Source organism: Engystomops pustulosus, chromosome 5 (genome assembly GCF_040894005.1).
Source record: "Engystomops pustulosus chromosome 5, aEngPut4.maternal, whole genome shotgun sequence".
NCBI lineage: Eukaryota > Metazoa > Chordata > Amphibia > Anura > Leptodactylidae > Engystomops > Engystomops pustulosus.
Window position 1 is genome coordinate 56418491 of NC_092415.1, and position 25034 is coordinate 56443524.

Below are 25034 nucleotides of genomic sequence, written 5' to 3' on the forward strand. Positions count from 1 at the left end.
AATATTACTTTTAGAATTATTTTTTTTTCAATTCAACTTTTTTCTTAAACCTGGTATTATGGCGAGTGTTCCAAAGGGATAACTTTTTTTTTTTTGTAGTTATCCATTCTGGGTAATGTGTGTATGTGTGTGTGTGTGGGGGGGGGGTCTTTAAGCCCTTCAGAGATCTATAAGAAATCTACCATCAAAATTGAGCATGATAAACCAGGGGCACTTACTCATAGATCCAGGTGCATTGAGCACTTCCTACACTGAGGGAGCAGGGAAGGGGGCTGAGACAATATACCAGTCTGTAAAACAAGATCACAGAAGGGCTAGGGAAGCCCCTCAGTCTTCCCAGCTTTTTAGAAGAAAGGAGGATTAGGATAAAGAATATATGAAGATTACCACAGTCTCGTGCCCCTGGTTATTCGTTCTTGATTTTGATGGTAGTTTCCCTTTTATATTATGAAGGGGGTAGTATTATGATCGTTCTAATATACTTAAAATTGCTATTCCAGGAGTCTGGCAATAGCACTTCCATTATGGATTTTTCTCAGGCAAACTAAAAATTGGTTGATTTTAATGGTAGATTTATTGTAAGCCCTAAATGCATATGTTAAGAAATATCTTTGGGACAAATCTTTTACTTACAGCACATAAAATCACATTCGCAGAGGAAATTTGAAATTGTTACCAGACATATACAGTTTTTTACCCTTGTAAATGGTAAATCCTTCTTGGTATTTGACTGTGAGAAAAAGTTGCCCATGACGAGTAGAGTATAATCTTCTCAGCCTGGGGGTGCAATGTTACGCTTTTTACACCAACATTTGGAGCTCAGATTGCACCTATAAATAATGAAAAGAAACAACCCAGCTTCATATAGAGAATGTTAACTTAAAATAAGTAAGTGGTTCTCAGTAGAACAATATTGTTCATACACCTCTTATAGGCTCAGGTACTATTTAACGTCTGAAGTTTACACACTTGTAATTCTAAGGCTTTCTATGTCTTTTCCAGACACCTCGAAATCTAATTTTGGAGAAGCTAACTGGCTCACTTTTTACATTAGCTGCCATAAAGTAATAACCATCATTTGAGACTATCTCAGAGGAAATGATCAAATAAAGCATGATAAACCAGGGCACTTTCTCATAGATTTAGGCACTGTGACTGTGATTTGTTATCCATGGCCTCCTTCCTTCTACAATCAACTTTTAAAATTATGCTAAGGAGCCCAAAGGGCGTCTGTGGGCGTTATCAGAGCCCTTCCCTGCTGTCAATTAACAGAAGGACTCCCCTCCTCCTTAATCTTCCTCTGCTTACATTAAGAAAAGGGAGGGGGTAGTACTGAGGAGCAGCAGGGGAGGGTCTAACAGTCTGTGATGTTCAAGGAAAGAGGGTAACCCCATGAGCTCTTTAGGTTCATTAGCATAATTTAAAAAGTTGATTTTAGAAGGATGGAGGCCATGGATTACAAATATAAGAAGAATACCACCGTCACAGTGCCGGGATCTGAGTAAAATAGTTTTTCATGGTAATAATTGCTCTTCAGTGAGTCGGATGGAGAAATCTCCACCAGGGCGGGCTGTAGCCGGACTGAAAGATACTTGCTTTATTACACACATTAAATGAACGCTGTTCGGGCTAAAACGCTTCTCTGCTGCTCCCAGATAACTACTATATGTGAAACTAACAGTGTGGTTGTGATGTTTCAGTACCTGAGCAAGATGAGTGGACGCCGCTACTGCATTCCTTATACTACACTCCAGTACTTCCATATACAGGCGGTCCCCTACTTAAGGACACACGACTTACAGACAACCCATAGTTACAGACAGACCCCTCTGACCTCTGGTGAAGCTTTCTGAATGCTTTACTATAGTCCCAGATTGCAATAATCAGCTGTAAGGTGTCTGCAATGAAGCTTTATTGATAATCATTACAGCAAAAAATGTTTAAACTCCAATTGTCAATGGGGCCAAAATTTTTTTTTTTCTGGATCTACAATTATAAAATATACAGTTTCGACTTACATACATTTTCAACTTAAGAACAAACCTCCGGACCCTATCTTGTACATAGCCCAGGGACTGCCTGTACAATTATATATATGCTCCATCTTTTTCTTTCTTTATACTTCTACATCATGAGGAAATTCTGATAAGTTTGTAAAGTAACGGACTGTAAAGTGCTCTTTGGGCTAAGTTCACACCTGCATTCAACAGGAACCGTTGCCCTTTCTGTTATGAAATAGCAGAAAAAATCATGCAGCCGCCTCCATCATATTTGTTCCACTATTGTAGGGTAACCTTCCATACATGGAAATAATGGGGAATGGAGAGAGTAACGGAAACCCCAGATACAGTGTTACTTTTCTGTTGTTAAGGCAGATCCATGTACAAGGCTGAAGACAGGACTCGTCTCTCTTCTGAGCAGTGAGCATTAACAACAGTCCTTTGAAACAATAGGAGTGAGGTCTTACAGTCTGAGGAGGAGGGGAAGACAAAAGAGGTATTAGAGCTTGTATAGTTGTCCAGCCATTTTAAAGAAGGGAATGGAATAAAAATAATTTAATATAGATGGTCCCCTACTTAACACCCGACTTACAGACGACCCCTGGTTACAAACGGACATCTGGATGTTGGTAATTTACTGTACTTTAGCCTTAGGCTACAATAATCAGCTATAACAGTTATCACAGGTGTCTGCAATTAAGATTTATTGTTCATCCTGGTTCTTATGACAATCCAACATTTAAAAAATTCAGTTGTCCCAGTTCTGTAGTTACAATTATAAAATATAAAAAAATATATATATAGTTCCGACTTACATACAGATTCAATTTAAGAACAAACCTACAGTACCTCTTGTACATAACCTGGGGACTGTCTGTTCATAAAAATGCTGCTGCTTCCACCAGCCATCAGCCGCCATCTTATATACAAATCCAAAGCCAGTGGGACTGCCGAGAAGCATTTTCGAGATAACAGACATATTGGGGGTCATTTCCTAAGGGCCCGATTCGCGTTTTTCCGCCGTGTTACCCGAATATTTCCGATTTGAGCCAATTTCCCCTGAATTGCCCCGGGATTTTGCCGCACGCGATCCGGTTTTGGCGCATCGGCGCTGGCATGCACGCGATGGAAATCGGGGGGTGTGGCCGAACGAAAACCCGACGGATTCGGAAAAACCGCCGCATTTAAAAAAAAAAATCTGTCGTGGAGCTTGCACTTACCTTCACTCAGCCCAGCTCGGTGTACTCCAGTGCGTTCCGATGCTTTTCAGCGCAGCAGCGGACGGCGGAGGAACTACCTTAATGAATCCTGACCGGACCCGAATCCAGCACAGAGAACGCACCGCTGGATCGCGAATGGACCGGGTAAGTAAATCTGCCCCAAAGAGTACCTAGAATTGGTTAATAAAGAGTTGAAGTTGCATGCAGTTAGTGAGTGATAGGCCTGCCTAAATAAAAGGGGTTTTAAGATCACATTAAACCCTCTCTGGAGAGCTCTGGAGAAGCCCTGAAGATGAGTGGGATGTTCGAATTAAGGAAGAGAATAATCTAAGGTCACTGGCAGATCAAAGAGCATGGTTTGGGCGATAGAGTGAGATGAGAGGTAGGGAGGTGCAGCATTATACAGAGCTTTGTGGATGAGGGTGATTGGCACAGGCTGGAGGAATCCATGTAGCGTTTAGTCTAAAAGACGAGCCTGGCTGTTGCATTGAGAATAGATTGTGGAAGAGAGAGTTTAGTAATTGGAAGACCGATTAGTAGGGAGTAAGTCTAGATAACAGTGAATCAGAGCGACAATTAGTGCTTTAGAGGTTTCAATTTTCTGAAATGGTCAGATTCTAGAAACGTTTTTAGGTGCATCTTGCAAGAGCGAGCAAGAGATTGAATATGTGATGCAAAGGAGAGGTACGAGCTCAGAACAACCTCAAGACAGAGGGCCTATTGCCTGGGGGTTATGGTGACATCACAGACAGAAATAGAGAGAGATCAGTGTTAGGTTGGTTAGTAGACAGTGGAAACGCATGAAGTTCTGTTTTGGAAGAAGTTTCTGTTTTGGAGAAGTTTCAAGAAGAGAGAGGACTTGATGTTAGAGACAGTAGAGAGACAGTCACTGGTATTCTTTAGTAAGGCAGGGGTGATTGCAAGCAGATTTATATAGCTGGGAATTATCGCCCATAAAATGATACTGAAAACCAAACCTGAAGTCTTTATTATGTAGCAGTGTAGAATTCTTAGCCAAATCTGCTCTTTAAAAAGTACCGTGAAACTGCTCCAGCTCCAGATACCTTACAATGGAATTACATAAGGGTTGGCCACTTTACCTCATATTTTTTGTAATGTGTGTAAGAGTGAGAGGGGCAGGATATTGGGTAATTTACAAATACGCATCTATTAAAAATTCTGCTCCACTTTCTTGATGTGTAAAGGCATATGCAGTGCATATGAAGTGCGGGTGTTCATGAAAGATAATATCACATGACCCTCCATCTGCAGCCCTGTTATGGTGAGGAATGTCTGGTTGATGAGGAAAAAGACAGGAGGCTTCACTTTAAATATCAAGAAAGCGGAGCCCAAAACCATTTACCATATAAGTATAAGCTGAGGTACCTTATTTGAACACAAAAACTAGAAAAACATATTGTGGCAGATTTATCAAGCTGTCTGAAAGTCAGAATATTTCTAGTTGCCCATGGCGACCAATCAGAGCTCAGCTTTCATTTTACTAGTTTTAATATTAATATTTTAAAGGGGAGCTGTGATTGGTTGGAACAGACCATAAATCTTCTGACTAGCTCTTGAATAGCTCCTTTTGTCTGCATCTTGCAATTTGCTCTTTGCCTCCTGCCCTTCCCCCCAGATTACTAGACCAGCTCAGACACAGGCACTTCCTGCCAGCAAGCAGCAATGTGCAGAGACTTACTCTACAAGCCACAGGCAAGATAAGGTCTTTATCAGAGGGGAAGGAGGCATATAGCAGAGCTGGCCCTGGGTATGTTATAAGTGAGAGAGCTGGACAGTTCTATATCAATCCCATGGATTTTATCATCTCTGATCTGTCTCCTTCTCTTTTTTTCTGTGTCAGATATTAGTAGAACATTCAGAAGCAACATAAATATGTATATAAACCTGGACCCTGATAATCTAAGCACATTGTCAACACACAGCATTTCATAGCACAGAGGAATCATGAAATATCTGCTTAGAGGATCATCGCCCGTACTATGGTACTTAACCATGACCATCACTGAGTGATAGAAGATAAAAAAGTAATAAAACTGATTAAAATTGTAAAGTGAGGGGGTAAAAATTACCTTTATTGTTATCTTTTCAAGGGATTAAAATGTGAGAAATTTCTTTCCTGGGAAACCCCTTTTAGTTTCTTCAGCTTTAATTTTTAGGCCACCTGCACACTGTTTTGCCCTTGGAAACAGATCCGTATGTTGGTCCAATCACAGGGACTTAATTCATTTTAAAGACTCCCGGCCCAACTGCAGCGCTGGCAGTGCCCTAGAGCAGAGGTCCCCAACCGCCGGTCCGCGGACCAGGACCGGGCCGTTGGAGTTCATCAGCCGGTCCGCGCAGGGGCGTCACCGGCCAACACTGAGCTCCCGCACCGGACGGGACCACGTTGCAGCCCTCTGTCCGGCACCTTGCTCCCCGACGCTGCCAGCACCTTGCGCCCACCCCCCGACGCCGCCGGCACCTTACAACGGCCCCCAGACCCTGCAGGCACGAGCTCCCCCGGCTCCAGGCTCTCGGCTCCCTGCTCCCCCTGCCCCCGCTCAAGCTCCAGGCTCCTTTCCCGCCCCCTCCGCTAACGTTCTCCCTGCTCCTGCCTCTCCGCCCCCTGCTCCCGGCTCTCCGCTCCCTCCGGTTCCTGGCTCTCCGCTCCCTCCGCCCCCCGCTCCCGGCTCTCCACTCCCGTCTCAACCTGTCTCTGCTAACGCCCCCCGTCCAGGCTCTCGGCTCCCTGCCCCTGCTCAAGCTCCCCTACCGCTCCCTCCGCTCTCGGCTCTCCGCTCCCGGTTCTCGGCTCTTGACCCACCCGCTTCCGGCTCTCCGCTCCCGTCTCCCCTTCCACTCCCGTCTCAACCCGGCTCCGCTAACGTCCCCCCCCCCCCTCCAGGCTCCCGGCTCCCCGCTCCCCCTGCCCCCGCTTAAGCTCCAGGCTCCCTAGCCTCCCGGCTCTCGGCTCTCAAGACCTACCCGCTCCCGGCTACCTCACCGCGCCACCACCGCTGCAGGACAAGGCACGGAAATTTCCAAGAACACAACAGAGAGGTAAGGTTACTTTATCTTTGCATATATATATATGTGTAATATTTGTATATATGTGTATATATGTGTAATATGTGTATATATGTGTCATATGTGTATATATGTGTAATATGTGTATATATGTGTAAATATATGTAATATGTGTGTGTATATATGTGTATGTGTGTATATGTGTGTTTGTATATATGTATATGTATGTATGTGTGTATATATGTATGTGTATGTATGTGTATATGTGTATATGCTGTATCTACTGTTTGTTTATGTGTATATATGCTGTATGTATATGCAGCATTTGTGATATTTTGTACTACATGGCAGTATTCAGTATGCATTTTATACTACTTGGCGGTACGTTGTATCTATTTTATAATACTTGGTGGCATGCTGTGTGCATTTTATACTACTTGGTGACACGCTGGATGCATTTTATACTACATGGCGGTATTCTGTATGCATTTTATAGTACACGGTGATACGCTGTATGCATTTTATACTACATGGCGACACGCTGTATGCATTTTATACTACATGGCGGTATTCTGTATGCATTTTATACTACATGGTGATACGCTGTATGCATTTTATACTACATGGCAGTATGCTGTATGCATTTTATAGTACACGGTGATACGCTGTATGCATTTTATACTACATGGCGGTATTCTGCATGCATTTTATACTACATGGTGATATGCTGTACGCATTTTATACTACATGGCGATATGCTGTACGCATTTTATACGACTTGGCGATACGCTGTATGCATTTTATACTACATGGCGGTATTCTGTATGCATTTTATACTACATGGCGGTATTCTGCATGCATTTTATACTACATGGTGATACGCTGTACGCATTTTATACTACATGGCGATACGCTGTATGCATTTTATATTACATGGTGATACTCTGTATGCATTTTAAACTACATGGCGATACGTTGTATGCATTTTGCATTGCTTTATTTTTACACCAAACCAATATGATGGATCTGGTCCGGACACTCCCTGATATCTTATATTATAAGCTCCACCCCTCCATAACCCCACCCCATATAACCAAAGCCCCGCCCCCACCGGGCCATGGAAAACTGGTCTAGCTTAAAGCCGGTCCCTGGTGCAAAAAAGGTTGGGGACCTCTGCCCTAGAGCACTGTTGTAGGACTTCTTCTGAATAGGGTGCCTTACATGTAGTTGTCATTGTGCCACCTGCATCGTTTATCACAGACTGTCTGGAATAATTTGCTGGAGCACGCTGTGGGAGAGGCATTTTTTATTCCCTTAGTGTGGGGACTTTGCATGTTTATCATTTAGATGCATTGAGCTCCATTCTGGTGCTGTATTTTTATGCAGAGGTGCATTTGGTATTAGTGGTTAAAGCCTTCACTTCATGACCCTGCAAAGTGTCCCAAGTTGTGAAATCAGTGTCACCATCATCTATTCATTTAATTTATAACTTATTTAGGACTTCTGCCCCTCCCTCCATAATGTATGACACATGATTGACTGCTTCACATGGAGGGAGTGGCAGCAGTTCTGTGTCAGGAATAAATGTGTGCGGGACCCAGTCATTTCTAGTTACATCCCTGGTTGTAGGGTACAAATCTCGGCTTGTTTGTAGCCATGGGACCCAGACGATTTGCAGTCTTTGGGGGAAATTTATCATACGCCAGGGCTTTGGAACTGTCAGTTGCTAGCTGGCCTAGTTTTGTGCAAAACCCATGCAATCATTAAGGTGAACGTCTAGGTAGGGTTCAGGCGCGGGGTATGAATGTCCTGCGCCGGCCACAGCCCTCTTCACACCCCCTTGGCATGGAGCTGGCGTAAGGAGGATAATAATCGCTATGCCTTGCAAACCCCCAGGCATTGCAAATATTTCTACACCGGTTTTCTGAAGTAGAATCCCTGATAAATGTCCCCTATTAAGCCCACCATGAACCTCTGTGTATCAAAGTATTTTAACATCAAATGTAATCCCATATGCAACAGCGAAAGCTTGTCCAAAGCCTGGTCCTGCAACAGGAAAATGATCCCCATCAAAACTGAATAAGAAGAGTTAAAGGCTTACAGTGACCCAGTCACAGACCAGACCCATAACCCAATGAAAGTTCTCCTGATACTTAATACCATAGAGTTCAGAGGATGTTCTTTCTATCATCGGCAAGGGATGCAGGATTCTAAGCAAACAGGGGATTGCACAAGTCACAAGTCATGTCCCATCAAATGTAATTTCCCACAAGTGTAATTGTCAGACAACAGGAATAGGAAAGCTATTTCAATGCACGGGCTCTTTATAAATTCAGCATAAGCAATGCAAATTTCTCTTCATAATGTTACCAGGTCGGTAATTCGGGGAAGTTATAAGTACATGTTATGCAAGAGATCTTAAACAGGCCAAAGGCCACACCAGTGCACTCCATATAAATCTGGTTATTCTGATGCAATCCAGACAAATGTCATGTCATCATCCACAATATCCACATTTTATAATTATGTAAATTAGAAGAGTGTGTAATTATTTCTTTGAATGCACTCATTAAACCCTTCAGGACTCGTCCCTTTTTCGTTTCTGCATTTCTGTTTTTTATTCCCCTCAACCAAAATCCATAACTTTTTTATTTTTTCCATTTACAGAGATGTGTTAGGGCTTATTATCTGCAGCACAAATTTTTTAGTGGCGTCATTTAATATTCCATGCAATGTACCCGGAAAGCGCTGTGAAATTAACTGTGGTCTTTGCTTTCACTGTGCGCTCAAAATGACACCTTCCCTGTTATTCTTTGGGTCAGTCTAATTACAGTAATACCAAACTTGTATAGATTTTACAAAAATCTTTTGTAAACAAAAAAAGTTTTGCATTACAGTGTTCACTGTCAGGAACAATTATGTCAATATTTTGAAGGAACAGGAATTTTGGGACTGTTTTTTTTGTTACCATTATTTCATGCCCCTTAGGTACTTTACCCTGGGGGGTCTGATCACTGATACAATATAATGCAAAATTACTGTATTGCAGTTCATTGTAATTTTGCTGCTGATCTCTAATAGCCTGCCATCGGCAATATAAAGGGGAGCTGCTAGGGGAAGCACAATATGAAGGGGACCACTTTATGAAGAGGAGCTCAGAGGGACAAAATATAAAAGGGAGCTGCTGGGGGGGGGGGGGTCTTCAGTATGAAGAGGAGCTCTTAGCGGGGCACAGTATGAAAGGATTTCCTGGGGGAGGGGGATGCTGGGGGAGTACTTTATGAAGAGGAGTTGCTGTTGTGGGACATGATGGGGAGCTGCTGGGGGGAACAACATGAAGGGGAGCTGATGGGGGGAGGTGAGGCACAGTTGATGGGGAAGTTGCTTGTGGGTGGGGAGCTGCTTGAGGACCAGAATATCAGGAATAATATGGTCCACAAAGTGAGAGTGAGCTGGAGGACACAATTTGAGGAGGAGATTGGGGCACTAAAACAAAAGGCATGATTAGGGCTAAAAAAATATTTTGCCACTTCAATAGTTGGGAGGTATGCCATTGAGCTGAGTGAAAACTGCAGGATTTTAGGATTATATATAATGCTTATAAAAAATAATTATGACCAAACATTATTAGAAAATATATAAAACTTGATTCAAACAAAAGGATTTCTGAAGATAAATACAAAGATCCTGGCATTCAGGGTTATTTAAGGTAACCACAAAGCTCTAATAGGATTAACCAGCAGCTACTCTACTTATTACACTCATGGTGCAAGGTGCCTTGGAAATCCAGGTATATAGTCAGAAATCAACTTTACAGGTTGGGCAGATATAATAGGATTAGTGGTTAAAGCCTTTATTACTTCTGAATGTACTTTGTATAACATATAAATACTCTAGTGCTATCTGAGAAGGGTGAACACTTACACATGCAGATGGAGAACATATGTAACATATCTTAACCTCTTGAGACCTGCAAAATGTATTTTTACTGAAACAAGTAAAATGTTTTTTTTTTAAGCATTTGATATTATAACCACAATGTTAAAGGGAACCCTATTTTAGATTCCCCCATCTCTCCACAAACACTAAACATCATATCCTCAAACAGGTTTTATAAAAGTTCTGCCGTTTTTACTTCAAACAATAACTTAAGGTTTACCTGGCTCTCTTCCAGCTTGTTTCCTGAGAGCCCAAAGCATGTTGAGCAAGGAGCAGGACCCGCCTCCACTGAAAAATGCTTCAAAAATGGAAAAAGCTCCTCCCACACACTCCTTACCCCTGATCTGGTTCCTCTGCTCGCTGACCTCAGTAAGCGAATCATTTGTGTGGACATTTTTTTTTACACAAACTGACCAACAGTTCCAGAGTCTTATGTATCCTAATATGACACCACAAAAAATGACTCGTCATTAAGGCCCCTTCCACACTCGCGTTGCATTTCACGTCAGAGTTTGATCAGGGTGCGATCAGGGTTTGGTCAGTGAAAAAACGCACATTTTGCATCAGAGTGCAATCAGTTTTCAGTCAGTGTTTGTTCAGTGTCTCAGTTTTTCACGTGCGTTTTTAATGCAATTTCAATGCTTTTTTCAGGCGCAGGCAATGCGCGTGAAAAGGACTCAGGGCTGAGCTCTATCTTTCCTATGGCAATTGATGCGTGAAAAACGCATTGCACTTGCAAGTGTCTCAGAGTGCAATGTGTTTTTGATGCATCTCCATAGACTTGTATGGTGCAAGTCTGAAAAGACCCATTGGTTACAATGGGTCAGAGTGCAATGCAAGTTCTGCACGTCAAAAGCACACGCAGAACACGCGCGTGAAAAACGCAAGTGTGAAAGGGGCCTAAAAGTCACCACACTATAATGATGTAAAGTAATGAGATATAAAACCATAATTGGTGCCAATAAAAAGTATAACGTGTATCGCAAAAACAAGCCGGTATATCACTACAAAGCAACAAAACATGCAATTCCAAGAGAAAAATAGTGTGTCTGCAACTTGGGCAGCGGCATGTGGATGGTCCATGTACTCCCAGCCAGGAGAGCCATCATAGAGCATTAGTGACTGCTTCATAACTTGTAGCATAGACTTCTCGCTGTTGAGATGGTGGGCTCTGTACTTTCAGGTGACATGGAGCTGGTTGAAGACAATCCAATGGAACTTGATGCACTGTTTGCGATGTTATCTACCACTGCCTCAACTTCATCTGACCACTTCATTTTGCCATTTCATTTATTGTCCCAGACTATACTTAATATCTGATATTCAACTTCCCGCAAGATGTGTACTGGCTGATTGGTCATTTTTTGTCATGTGATTTTAGGGGTGTGCTTAATAGCACTGCTGTCACCAAAGGATCCAGTAAGGATGCAACATTTAATGTTTCTTGTTTTTAAAGGACCTGTCACCAGATCAAAAATTGTAAACCAAGCACACAGACATACTGCTATGTGCCCCCTCTGACAGGATCTTGTTTTCTTTTAGCTGCTTATGCCCTGGTTTTTATTAAAAAAAAAGGCTTTTACAATTATGCAAATTAACAAGAGAGGAGTAAATGGAGCCTGGAGTCCCTCAGTCTCATTTGCATCATTTAAAAGCCCCTTTTTTTCCTGGTGGTAGATATCCTTTAACCCCTTCCCGATGGGTCCCGGTGCATGGAGAGGGCTCGCGGGCCCTAGCACCCTAGGCCCTAGCACCGATCGCGGGTGCTTTCACGGCGATCGCCGCCGGCAATGCTGCCGGAGGCTTCAAAAAGATGGCCGCCATCTTGCCGCGGATCTTCGCTCCCCGATGACATCACGGGGAGCGGTGATCCGTTGCCATGACAGCATCGGGTCTCACGAAGGCCCGATGCTGTCTCGTTTTAACCCATTCATTACAATGTGCTATCAGCACATTGTAATGAATGAGTAAAATCCCCATATACTGCCATATTGCAGTATGGCAGTATATGGTAGGATCGATCAGACAACCTAGGGTTAAAGTACCCTAGGGAGTCTGAAAAATAGTTAAAGTAAAAAAAAAAGTAAAAAAAAAAAAAAATTATATTAAAAAAACCTAAAAATTCTAATCACCCCCCTTTCCCTAGAACTGATATTAATATTAATAAACAGTAAAAATCAAACACATTAGGTACCGCCGCATCCGAAAATGTCCAATCTATCAAAATATAATAACGTTTTTTCACTGCGTTTAACCCCGTAACGGAAAATAGCGTCCAAAGTCAAAAATGACATTTTTTTGCCATTTTGGAAAATATAAAAAAATTTATAAAAAGTGTTCAAAAGGTCGTACAGTCCTAACAATGATAGCAATGAAAACGCCATCAAAAGTCGCAAAAAATGACACCACCCACAGCTCTGTACACCAAAGTATGAAAAAGTTATTAGTGCCAGAATATGGCAAAATAAAAAAAAAATATTTTGTACAGGAGGTTTTATTTTTTTTAAATGTATGAAAACATTATAAAACCTGTACAAATGTGGTATCCCAGTGATCGTAGCAACCCAAAGAATAAAGTAGACCTGTCATTTGGGGCACACAGTGAAAGCTGTAAAATCCAAGCCCACAAGAAAACGTCGCAAATGTGTTTTTTCACCATTTTCACTGCATTTGGAATTTTTTTCCCGCTTTCCAGTACGCGCCATGGAATATTAAATACCGTCAATACGAAGTGCAATTTGTTACGCAGAAAATAAGCCATAACACAGCTCTTTATGTGGAAAAATAAAAAAAGTTATAGATTTTTGAAGGTGGGGAGTGAAAAATGGAAGTGAAAAAACTAAAAAAGGCCAAGTCGTTAAGGGGTTAATATCTACCTCATGAAGAAGCAGCACTTTTCAGTTTTCATGTTTCTGTTTTTCACTTCCCACATTCCAAAATCCATATCTTTTTTATTTTCCATATACAGATCCATTTGATGTCCAATTATCTGCAGGACAACATGTGTTTCCTAATGAAATTACAGCATGCCTCCATGGAGTTCTCCCCATACCTACAAGGAGGCTGTCGTTATTTCATGTAATCAGATATATACATAGGGTAAGGTAGATTTTACAGGTTAAAGGACCTTAGATGACATCACCCTTGTCATATGACATGAAGTGCAGAATAACGAGAAAGAGGCATGGGAATTGAGGAGGAGCTGCTGGATTCGGACTAGCAGGACATGCCCCCTCTGACTCGGTGCTAATTTCAGGTAAGATTGTGAGGCTAACAATTTTTAGCTAAAAGGAGGATGGAATTTAGTTATTAAGGCTTTATGGAAACCTGTCACTAGCTGTATTTGTGAAAAATGTGGTCACTGGTTCTTTCTCTACACATGCTTATCGCTCACACTTCCGGTTTTAGTTCAGCCTCGCTCATGTGAACGGGGTAAGTAGCATAGGCCTTATGCATTGTTTGGCGCTGCTTTAATACAGCCCTTGTCCAAGCACAGCAGCCTAATCCAACAAAAGATCAATAAGGGTTCAGGGAGATAAAAAGGGACAAATTTACATCCGGGTCAAATCAACTTTTACTTCTGAATTTACTTCATGTGTTCCAGTCATTGAGCGCAACATGCAGAATAAGGTACATCCTTTGCTGCTGTGATCGATTTAGTATTCATTTCCCTAAAATCCATACAACAATGCCAGTTTTTTTCCCCTTGACCCCTGAATTCAATGGATGAATCTACAGTAATGTGAGAATGGGAACAAAGCAGAGCCTATATTTGTTATATTTTGTTATATATTGTTATATTTGTTCTCAGCATGGATAGATTGTCATTGAAAGATAAACCTGGTTTTGAGTGCATTCGATTAGTTGGGTCTTGCCGATTTTATGACCTCCCTGCACGATCAGCGGAACTTGGCTGCCCTGTAATGGAGACTTCCAGTACTGGCTCGTCCTAACCTAAAAAAGTCCCATAGAAGTTAATTGAGTCCTGCGCACCACAAATTGCTATGGGACTTCAAGTAATTTAAGTTATTTATGTGAAAACTCCCTTAATATGCCATTAAAATTCAATGACTATGTTGTATGACTCGCGTGGCATGATGTAAAAGAAAATCTCTTTCTAGCAGAAATACACTGGTTAATGCATGTTTCACATGGATCTGTTAGAACAAACCAGTTTTACTGGCAGTAACCCAAGGACAAAATGCCACTTGACTGAATTAATGCTGGCCTCTTGTCACTCGAGTTATTTGAGATTATTTACATTGCTGTTCATATGGCACTATTCGGCCTCCACCAGAGCTAATTGTATGTGTTCCGGATTTTAATTGGCTTCCTTGATATTGCTGGAGGCAGAAATGCTCTCCTTTGCCTCATAGCAGCCTCTTAGCCCACTGCAGTAATAGCTACAATTAAGAGCGTCTAAATCCTGCTCTAATCGTGTGCCAGAACACAGGGGGAAATCTGCCTACCTCACTCACAATTTAACACAAAATGTTATTTATCCTCAAACAGCAGAAAAAAAAAAAAAGATAGTTTACAGCAAATATACCAAATGCTGATAAACACTGAGCGGCTTTATAGTGAAGGCATCACACTGGCTTTTGTACCATTAATGATAAATGAGGACCATCTGTAATATGCTTTGAATCATGATAAAGAAGTTGTATGTACAGAACACAGCACCGTAAAATCAGGAAAACTTACAAAAAAAGAAAAATTATTTTTTTTCTTGTTTAATATTTTGTAAATGGTCAACAAACCTAGGTAAGGTATCTTAACCTTAAAGGGAATCTGTCAGCAGTTTTTACCCCACTAAATTTCCCTTCTAGAATTCCCTCTTTTTTTGTGAAGCCTCCTCGTATTTTCTCATGAGAGGAGTCAAGTTTAGTGGTTGCAGGAATAGTGTCCCTTCAGATGCCATATCTTTGTTTCTATAGTACCGAGAAACATGCTTGTGTCATATTAAAAATAAGACTCTTATCTTTCAAATCACATCATGCTTATGGCTCTGTCAGTTACAGAACTGGACATACAGGAATTCATAAAATAGGCAAGAACTGGATCTTTTTCAGCAGCTTGCACTTCCAACTATGTCTTTATCTTCCTGTAGCTCCACTTCTGTAGCTCCCAGAACCACAATCCTGATGTGAAATGAAAGATAAGATTATTCTCTTTAATATGATTCAAAGGGCATGTTAGAGGCTTCTGAAGTGACTCTCCCCCTGCAATCACCCAACTTGACTTATGTGAAGAAGCGTGGAAAAAGCGCTGAACTGGGGGAGATTTCATATTAAAGAGGGAATTGTAGAAATGACATTTCATAACTTACAGTACAGGGCTAGTAGTTTAGTGGGGGTAAAACCTGGTGACCCTTTTAAAGTTGTGTGTAATGTGGTACTAGCTATGAAAGGTTGAGCCACTTCAACTTCTGATTGCCAACCATACAGCAATACTGTAGATAATTGCCATCAGGGTCTAACTATAGACAGGTGCACGGACATAGGGGTGGGGGCATTTTCAGTGATGCATTTCTTACTTTACCATTTGATTATTGACAGTTGCTTTAAGAGAAACCAAGTTTTCAAACAAAATGAAAAAAAAAAAAAATCATTCATGCAGATAATACCTTGTAATATACATTATTAAATAAATATGTTCCCCTGTCCTTTTCCCTCTGCCTTTCTTCCTTAATTAAGCAGTTTGTCTAAACTTCTAGACTTCTTGTCTGTCAGATATGGAAGGACCTCTGAATGCCTTCAGATACACTGCTCACTACAGGAAAAAGAGCAGAAACAAGACACAGAGAAAAATACCTAAACTAATTTTCCTTAAAAAAAATTATTAGGTGACTTCAGAATGCACAGGTAAATGGCAGATGAGATGTACATTGTCCTGTACTTCACACTTGTGAGGGAGTTTAATATAGACAAAATACTAAAATGTGAATAGCACAAATTTCTCATTTTTTACACATGCAAAGAACATTTATATAGTGTTGTTAGCTCCGCTGCTTTGGTTTCGGACTACCTGTCGGGAAGGAGGTACATATTAATATTACTTATTATAATATTTCTGGCCCGAGCGCCATAAATGTTTGCACCAGTCGGAGAATTTGATGAGCGTGCTGCTGAGGAGCTACAGCAATGGCCGCCAGTGCATCGGTGGCTGACCTTGTCTGACGGATGTCCCCTCCTATCTCTACAGCACCTAAAAGGTACATTAGGCTCTGCTGCTGTCAGAAACAAAACAAGAATAAACTTGATCTCCGTCACTCCTTACAGTCGGATAATTAAATTTATTCTGGTGCCAGGCATTGCACCAAAAAATAAATGTATCCCAATGTTTTTCTACTTTATAGCACTGCAAAATAGCCATCCTATGTCACTTATTGTGTCTCTCAATGTGTCGCGATCCTCTTCTCTGCACCACCAAAGGGAGGGGGGAAGGGAGAGACTGGCTGCTGTGAATGCAATGCTCGACAACTTTGTCCCTATGGATACCTACTACAGTTTTTCAACAAAGTAAAAGTCAAGATGGCACTACAATTAAAGGCAAAACTGGCAACCCGTGTCATGTCATTACCAAAAGAAAAAAAAAAAAGCAGATATCCCTTTTTTTTTAGGAAAGATAAATTGTATTAGATGTTTGGAAAAATGATATAGTCCCATGTATTATGTGATTATTTTAATAATACAGTTATATTATAGATATTTAGATATTACAACGGCTGAGGACACGGAACTACAAATGAAATAGTGCTTGAAATTGTCATAATGACCAAATATTAAAAAGAAAATATTGTTGGCATGACCAAGTATTAAAAATAAACATTAAGCTGCAACATAGAACCTTAAACCATATATTATCAGATTATCTTATGTCAAATCAAGATGAGACAGAAGTAAAAAAAAAAAAAATAAGCAACGTTTTTATATAACAGCATCCAGCTTTATTTTGTAGAGTATGCAATCTTTTAGCATCACCTTAAACAGTCACCGTAAACAGTCCTTTAACTTAACCAGTGTATAACTCTGCCAAGGGGCTTATTTTATCAACAATATTTTAAAGTGCTTTTTTGAGAAAAAACAAAAAAACTGAATATTTATTGTTCGATTAATATATTCTCAGCCGAATGCCCTCGCCATCCCCATTCCAGGACACTACCTCCCCACCGGTCTGTGTCTACCTATGTGACTATTGCAGAAACTCACCGGCCTAGGCAATCAGGGGTTATAAACCGCTGATTGGATGAAGCAGTCATGTGGGATTGTATCAGTGTGAAGATCCTGGAATGCCAAACAATGTAAAGAAATGTATGTTCTTGTTTCATGCCATTCACCCCTTTTGGCTATTTTTTTTATATTGAAACCCCTTTAAAGGGAACGAATACACATTCATATGATATGCAAATTGTTGTCAGCATGCTGTAGAGCAGGATGAGCTGTGCGTTTTCAGATATATATATATATTATGCATTTATACCTTGGCTCCTTTGATAATTAGGAATCATCTTTTCATGTAGGCAGTCCCATCATTGATTGACAGGCAACTATGTATACACATATGACAAGTTATACTGAAGCTATGTATCACTCTGTTTATCTGCTCTATAGCATGCTTCCCCTAGATCATACTGTATTTTCACAGAGGAAAGTTCACTTTAAGGACATACATACTCTAAATACCCAACAACATAAATAAAGGCCCTACTGTCTGAAAACTGCAGCCCATATAAAAGAAAACAGACATTTAAGATCCACAAACTGGACTCCTCGAGTTGGGGCTACACAAATAGAAGAATGCAAAAACAATCCACATTTGCGCTCCTGTGTTTAATTTGTATAAAAATATCTTTTAAAGAAAAAAATAAACCTTCTAGAGACAATATGGTTTCCCAAACACTGCAATGGTGAATTAACGAGAAGAGAATTTCTTTGGCAAGGATTCGCCGAGGTTCACTTCAGAAGAGCACGGTATAGCGACAAGGAATGTTTGGTTGTCCGTTCTTGTTCCATACAGAATATTAAATCCCTGAGACTAACCCGAGTTATTTTGGGAACAAATATTGACTTGGGTACGCTGAAGACTGAAGAACTAGACATGTGAAAGCCCTGAAAAAAAAAAAGAAATATAAAAGTTATGTGTAAATAAAAAAAAACAAATACATAATAACGGATCCTGATTTACTTGTAATGAATCTGGAGTATGTTCACACAAGAAATGGAGTCAGTCTGTATTTATGCCCAGATCCCACATCTAAGTCTAGACAGAAGGAATGGTCTAGAAATGTAGGAGAAAAAGACAGGGGCGCTTCTATGGTGTAATACCCTTTGTCAATAGTGGGAAGTTAAATAAATGATATAGCTGCTCACCTGGTAGAATTGTGCTGGCAGGCACAACTCTGTGATGCACATGTATAATAATACGGCGTTCCTGTGCTGCCACGCTCTCAAGATACAATCCTTTTCTCCGGGGTGATAGGAATCTATCTTGTAGATAAGTCCAATGGATGTATGTAGCGATGTTGAGCGTTTGAATGGCGCTAGGACGACCCAATTAGTATTTTCAGGATCTTTTAATTTTATAAAATAGGTACACAATAATAAATAAATAAATAGTCTATAAAATAAGTTCCGAACAACGCGTTTCGCGCTCGAGCCGAGCGCTTCTTCTGGTTCATTCTGGTTGATGAACCAGAAGAAGCGCTCGGCTCGAGCGCGAAACGCGTTGTTCGGAACTTATTTTATAGACTTTTATTTATTTATTTATACCTATTTTATTTATACCTATTTTATAAAATTAAAAGATCCTGAAAATACTAATTGGGTCGTCCTAGCGCCATTCAAACGCTCAACATCGCTACATACATCCATTAGACAGAAGGAATGGACATGAAGATGTTCTAATGGGAACACCTCAGATTTTATGGAGTTCACCATTTATTGCAACGTCAATGGTGCAATTCTGAAGAAAAAAGCCTTCCACAAATCCTGGTTATGTGAACATGACCAACCGGGGGCTGATCAGAAGGATAAATACTTAGTCAGACTTTTCCACTTTCCGTTATTAACAGCGGAAAAAATAGTGCAAAAGCCTGTCTTTTTTCCACTATAAATAATGAATGCGTAGCAAAAGATACTTTAAAATCTACGGTGAGTAGAAGCTGAATGTAGAGTGTAACAGAGAAGTCCCAATGCAGGTGTGAATTGGGCCTTATTTAGCCAGTTAATCTTCCCCACCAACAGCTTCTGCTGGCCAATGCGGATATCCACACAATTTTTTAACACCAATAATTTTTTTTTTATAGTCTACATTCATATATAGTTATGCACAAAACTAAGAGCATATGAAATACACTTCATTTTATGACACTTTACTGTATTTAGTTTTAAGGAAAAGTATTATTTAACCATGAAATAAAAACTAAATCTTGGATGATGGCGGCCAACTGGCAACTCTTCATGTGCCCAATGTGTAGCCCTGAGGGAGGGCAAAGTCATACGGTGCAGCTGCTTTCCCCAGGTTAATGATCAGGCATCAGTGCATGTGATTGCCAAGTGCTGTACCCAGCAAAGAAGAATGGAAGGCTGTCTGTCTTCCATCTTGGTTTCCAAGGAAATTGATTTTTTTTTTTCTCTGGCACTCATTATTTTTTGAGTATTTTGTGCCATTTGTCGCTCCACCCAATACACCAATACCGTGTTTCCCCGAAATTAATATTATATATTATTATATTGTATTCCGTCTCCTGCAGAGGCACTAGGTCTTATTTCAGAGGGAAGTCTTATTTTTCCATGAACAAGAATTCACATTTATTGTTGAACAAAAAATTTACTTCTCCAACATCTTTTTGACTCTCCAAACTCTGAATTTCATGTTGAATTTCTTGTGACTCGGTTTCTATTAAAATAATTGGCCCCAATCTCTCATGTTTAGCAATAGCGCTTCAATGACACATCCTTGTCCAGGTCTACTAATACTAATGTATGGTGTGGGGGAGCTGCTGCATTTTATTCACATCTATTAAAGCTTAACCTGCAATACTGCAGACTGTTACACTACAGAAGGGGTCAGGAACCTTTTTGGCTGAGAGCCCCATGAATGCCACATATTTTAAAATGTAATTCCATGAGACCAATTCAATAAACCCCCCAGAAGATAGGCAGTCACAGCAAAAAAAAATAATAAATACTCACCGACGCAGGCAGTGGTAACATCGGTGGTGACATCCAGACGCAGGCAGCGCTGATTGCTTTTTATTAAAGATTTGACCGCTAGCCAGATGCAGTCATCAAAGGAGCCACATCTGGCTTGGAGTCAAAAGTTCCCGACCCCTGGACTACAGCAAGAGCTGCCCTGCTCAACCGTAGTGTAAACATGCGCTGGCATCATTGCACTAGAGTGTTACACTGCCCAGGAACCATAACAATCAGCTAAAATCCTCCCGTATCTACTTCTAATGACAACTACTATGGTTAAGTCACCATTTTTAATGGGGCCCATAAAACCTTTTTAACCACTTAGCAACCAGTCTGTTTTGGGCCAAGATCTTTTTGCTTTTTTTCTGCTTCACCAAAAGCCATAACTTTCTCAATTTGGACTTGTTTTTTACTAGCTGAATTGCACTTTTTGATGGCATGATCAAAAATTCTATTTTATTCAGTGTCTTGGGAACTCTTTATACATCTTTAGATGTAATCAGATTTATCATGCCATTTAAGAAAGTTTAATAAATATAGAGTGTACTTAGTCAAAAAGTTAAAGAAAAAAACTGTAGTGGATATGTGCCTACATCATTTGTACCTTCACAAATCTGGATTCTCATGATAAATGGGGAGTAAGCTGACTTAAAGGGGTATTCCAGGAATCAGCATAATTCATATACAAGTGGGCACTCAAAATATAAGCTAATGTGTAATTAGTTGTTATTTAAAATTTTGCTCCCCTTAGCAGAAAATGATGATGACATAGACTGTAATGAAGAATTAAAATGCTACTGGCCCTTTAATCAGTCCGTTTATTTCCTCCGCGCAGCCCGTCCCAGAAAATAAGATGGCCGCTGGTCACATGTCCACATCACATGTCCTGTACCTGCCTGGGCAGGGTCATGTGATCACCACTATGTTTGGCTGTAGTCGGTTGGTTGCAGTGCATCCAGTATGGTCAGTGTTGTGGTGATGGTAGTTACACATCATTACTATGGTAACAGAGCAAGAAAACCTGTTACATCATCACTGTTAGCAGAGCATAAGTGGTAGGAGGAGTTACTGAGAACTAAAGGATCATGGAACTTGTAGTTTCCAGTGGTGGCCATCTTAGTGATAACTCCACCTACTTTAGAGAGGCCATAAATTTTGTAAATCATAAAATCATATTATTTAAGCTCCGTTTTGTGACTAATGACATTGAGTATTGTTGTATTCATTTATTTATTTATATCATCAAGGGTTTTTGTGTCAGACGTTCATATTCCCGGAATACCCCTTTAAGTGAAGAGAGAAGTGGGTTGTCCAACAGTCGCAAATTTGGTGCAAATCTACAGATGTAGAAAGAAGGCTGAAGCTTCTGGAATGATTCACCCCGAGTTATTGTCTATCCTAGGAGCCTTGTCTGGACTTTCATTGACATTAATTGTAACAATTTGTTTTTTCTTTTCCTTTTTATTAAATTAACATAATAAAAAAAATTTGGACAAACATTGCACACCGACCCTTGACCCTCCCTTCCCCAGGAGCAAGAAAGAAAAAGAAAAAAAAAAATAGGACAGAGCAATATATTTTATTCCAGCCGGGATTTACTATGAAATACCATGAAAATATATTTTATCTATTGAACACAGAACAGCGTTAAGCCCAGCTTGTCATTTATAAGGGGTACACTAAGGATACAGAGATTTTTGGCGATTCACTTCTAAATGATGTTTCAGTAGGCATTTACAGCGGGGGGATATTTCATGCCTCCCATTAAGTGTATGAAGATTTCACCTTTTTTTACAATCAATTTCTTCATGCTGTAAATCCAGTGTAGTGTACTTAAAATGACTACCAAGCACAGGTCATGGAAGAAGAAAGCTTCCTTGTCCCTTTAGACACAATGCCACAAGGTCGGGTCTTTTATATGACAACCTTGTGTGATCTGAGGGAAATTATAGTAATGCAGCACAGCTGCCAGCGCAGGGTTGAAAACGAGGTCAAATCCGCAGGAAGCAGCAGAAAGCCCGAGGCAACATTATAAATGAAACAACCCCCAAGGGAGCTGCAGCAACCAAGGAGTGATGTCCTTCAAACTTTAGAATTATAGAAAGGTGAAAGTACAATCAAATACTTCTGCTTGACATTTCAGAGAGCAGACAGCATTTTATTCAACGCAGCACTTCACCGAAAAGCGACTTTTCATGTATCCAGAGAGCGTCAGAAAGAAGCGTAAGACACTCTCCTCTGCTTCATTTTCATCATCTGCAATTCCCTTTATAGTGAATATTTGCCAAATAGATGAGACGTCAATGCAAAATATTGTTAATATTATTTTAATATATGTATGATTTTTTGTTAGCTTATCTATATCTGTGCTCCAGGAAAAGGGGGGAATACAATTTTACATCATATTGATTATATATACAAATTTTTCTTTTGCTGAACCATAGGGGGTCTGATTGCTCATATAATTGCAGTGCAGTACACTGCTAATATACTGCCTCTGGCAGAGTGCAGTAGGGGTCTTATTATGATAGGTGTATCCTCTATGTGCCACCCATAAGAAGCCAGCAATCTTTGTGCGAATGGAATCTGCCTAGTTATTAGACTGGAGAGCCTGCATGCTACAGTGCCTACAATCCTAAATATGATTTATGGTGCCCTGACTATGTACTTATGCCATGTTACCCTAAAATCCTCAGAAAATAAGACCTAGTTCAATGTTGTTCAAGCTTAGAAATATAAGTCCTCCCCCGAAAGTATGACCCCTTCACATCATACATTAGTATTAGATCTTTTAGATGCTGCAAAAAGTTGTGACATGGGTATAAAATCACCAACTTTTGCACTGCAAATCCGCAAATGCAGGATACCTGTACAAGAAGGGCTCATTGAGGAAACATCTATTGCTGAACATAAGAGATTCAGGCAAATGATACCATCAGACATGGAGTCAGCATGAAATTCAGTGTTTGGAGAGAAATATGGATGTTAGAGAAATTTAACAATAAATATTATTGATCAAAACTGATAGACAGCAAACCAGAAGAGAAAAAAATCAAAGAGTATAAATTAATCAATCACACTAACATCTTAGTGTAACATTCTTTTAAGCCTACTATTAAAGATGATGAAACTGGCTATAAAACAGCACTCCCAAAAGTATAAAATAAAAATTTAAAAGACCTGGAGGCCTTGAGCTGGGGCCATTGATCACAGAGTTAGGTACATCATAGTAGACAGGTGAATTCTCAGAAACGGGCATTCCCTAGAACATTCCATCATTAATGCCACTGTTGATCCATGTATAAGGCACACTCCATTTCTGTCAATGATCCTGTAAAATCTAAAGTAGTGGGGAGCTCAAAGCCAACTATTTACATTAGTAAGATCAACTTATAAAAGTCTAATTTCACCCTTTCCACTGAGCTGGACACTTCCATTACTTCATGTTGACACACAGAATTGTTGATTTGGGGAAAAGGAGCCAAGCTCCTCCCTAACAACAAGCAAAATTGTGATTGCACTGCTTAATTACAAGGGTCCCCACACACATTGTGTATTACCTACGTATTTGCCAGAGCAGCACAGTAGCAGGGTAGTGTATGGCATTAGTCAAAATCACATATATGAATTTGGGAGGGATCCATTAAGCACATGAATCTCCCCCTCCCCGCCAGTTTTCTGGCTTCTCCGTCCCGCATGCCACTTTGGGCATGTCAGGGCAGAGACCAAGTGGGTCAGAAAAACGGTGGAGACCGAGCTAGTGGAGTTGGTGTCCACAGAAACGCCAGCAGGGGGAATTTTTATACATGCCAGTCTTTCCCCCAATGTGTGAATCACAAGGCAGTGAAACTGTGGAATAAAATTGATTGGAAATTAGCCGTTTTTAGCTGGTTTCTAATGTTTGAGAAATGGTTGCAGAATTACCACTCGGGTGAATTTTGCAACCATCCCTCTACACGTGCAGTTTTTATGCGGATTATGTGGTTTTTATGATGGACTTGGAGTTTTCTGATTTAGCATCAAGGAGGCAACTTCATTCTAACCATCCAAAGGGAACCCAACATGGGGGCTCTTAACATAAATTTGAAGACGACAACATACTCTGCTTAGCAATACCATTACAATTCCCAGAAAGTGCAAAAGTTCAAAAATTCAATTACACAGATTTGGCACATTTGCTTTGCAAAAATGTGATTCAAATTTATTTTTTGTGAATTAATTGATTAAAAATATTTTCAAGCAGTGGTCTTTTCTGGAAGTGAAATAGTCATGAGTCCCCAGTAGCCAATAATTATGCTGCCAATAGTAATTTTAAATTCACAGAGTTTTAAAATCTTCCTAAAAAAACTTCTTGGAGCAACAAAACAATTCATAACTTTTAATAAACAAATATTTACTTTGCTTATAAATAAAATAAATACTGAAAAAAAAACCAATTTAAATATTAGGATGCAAAGAGATTCCACCATTTTTTTTCATTGAAGTGCTCTTCTGGACTGTGTGTCTATGTCCGTCAAATGTATCCAAAACAATATCTTTACGTTTTGTTATTGCATTATTATTGTGCTTTACTGTAGGCTGCTGTGTGTTTTCCTTTTGATCTAGGCAGAGATTATCTAGGACATTGGGTGGCGATATTAATATCCATA

The 25034-nt window shown here is 40.2% G+C and overlaps 1 protein-coding gene across 3 annotated transcripts in view; it reads right to left on the bottom strand.

Moving 5' to 3' along the window:
- Positions 1–18003: 18003 nt before the first annotated feature.
- Positions 18004–25034, bottom strand: part of TAF4B (TATA-box binding protein associated factor 4b) — a 60029-nt gene continuing 52998 nt past the window's right edge. For all 3 annotated transcript variants that reach the window (XM_072152037.1, XM_072152036.1, XM_072152035.1), the window contains exon 15: positions 18004–18297. In XM_072152037.1, the coding sequence (XP_072008138.1) occupies positions 18142–18297 (156 nt within the window). In that variant the 3' untranslated portion in view covers positions 18004–18141. The remainder of the gene's footprint in view (positions 18298–25034) is intronic.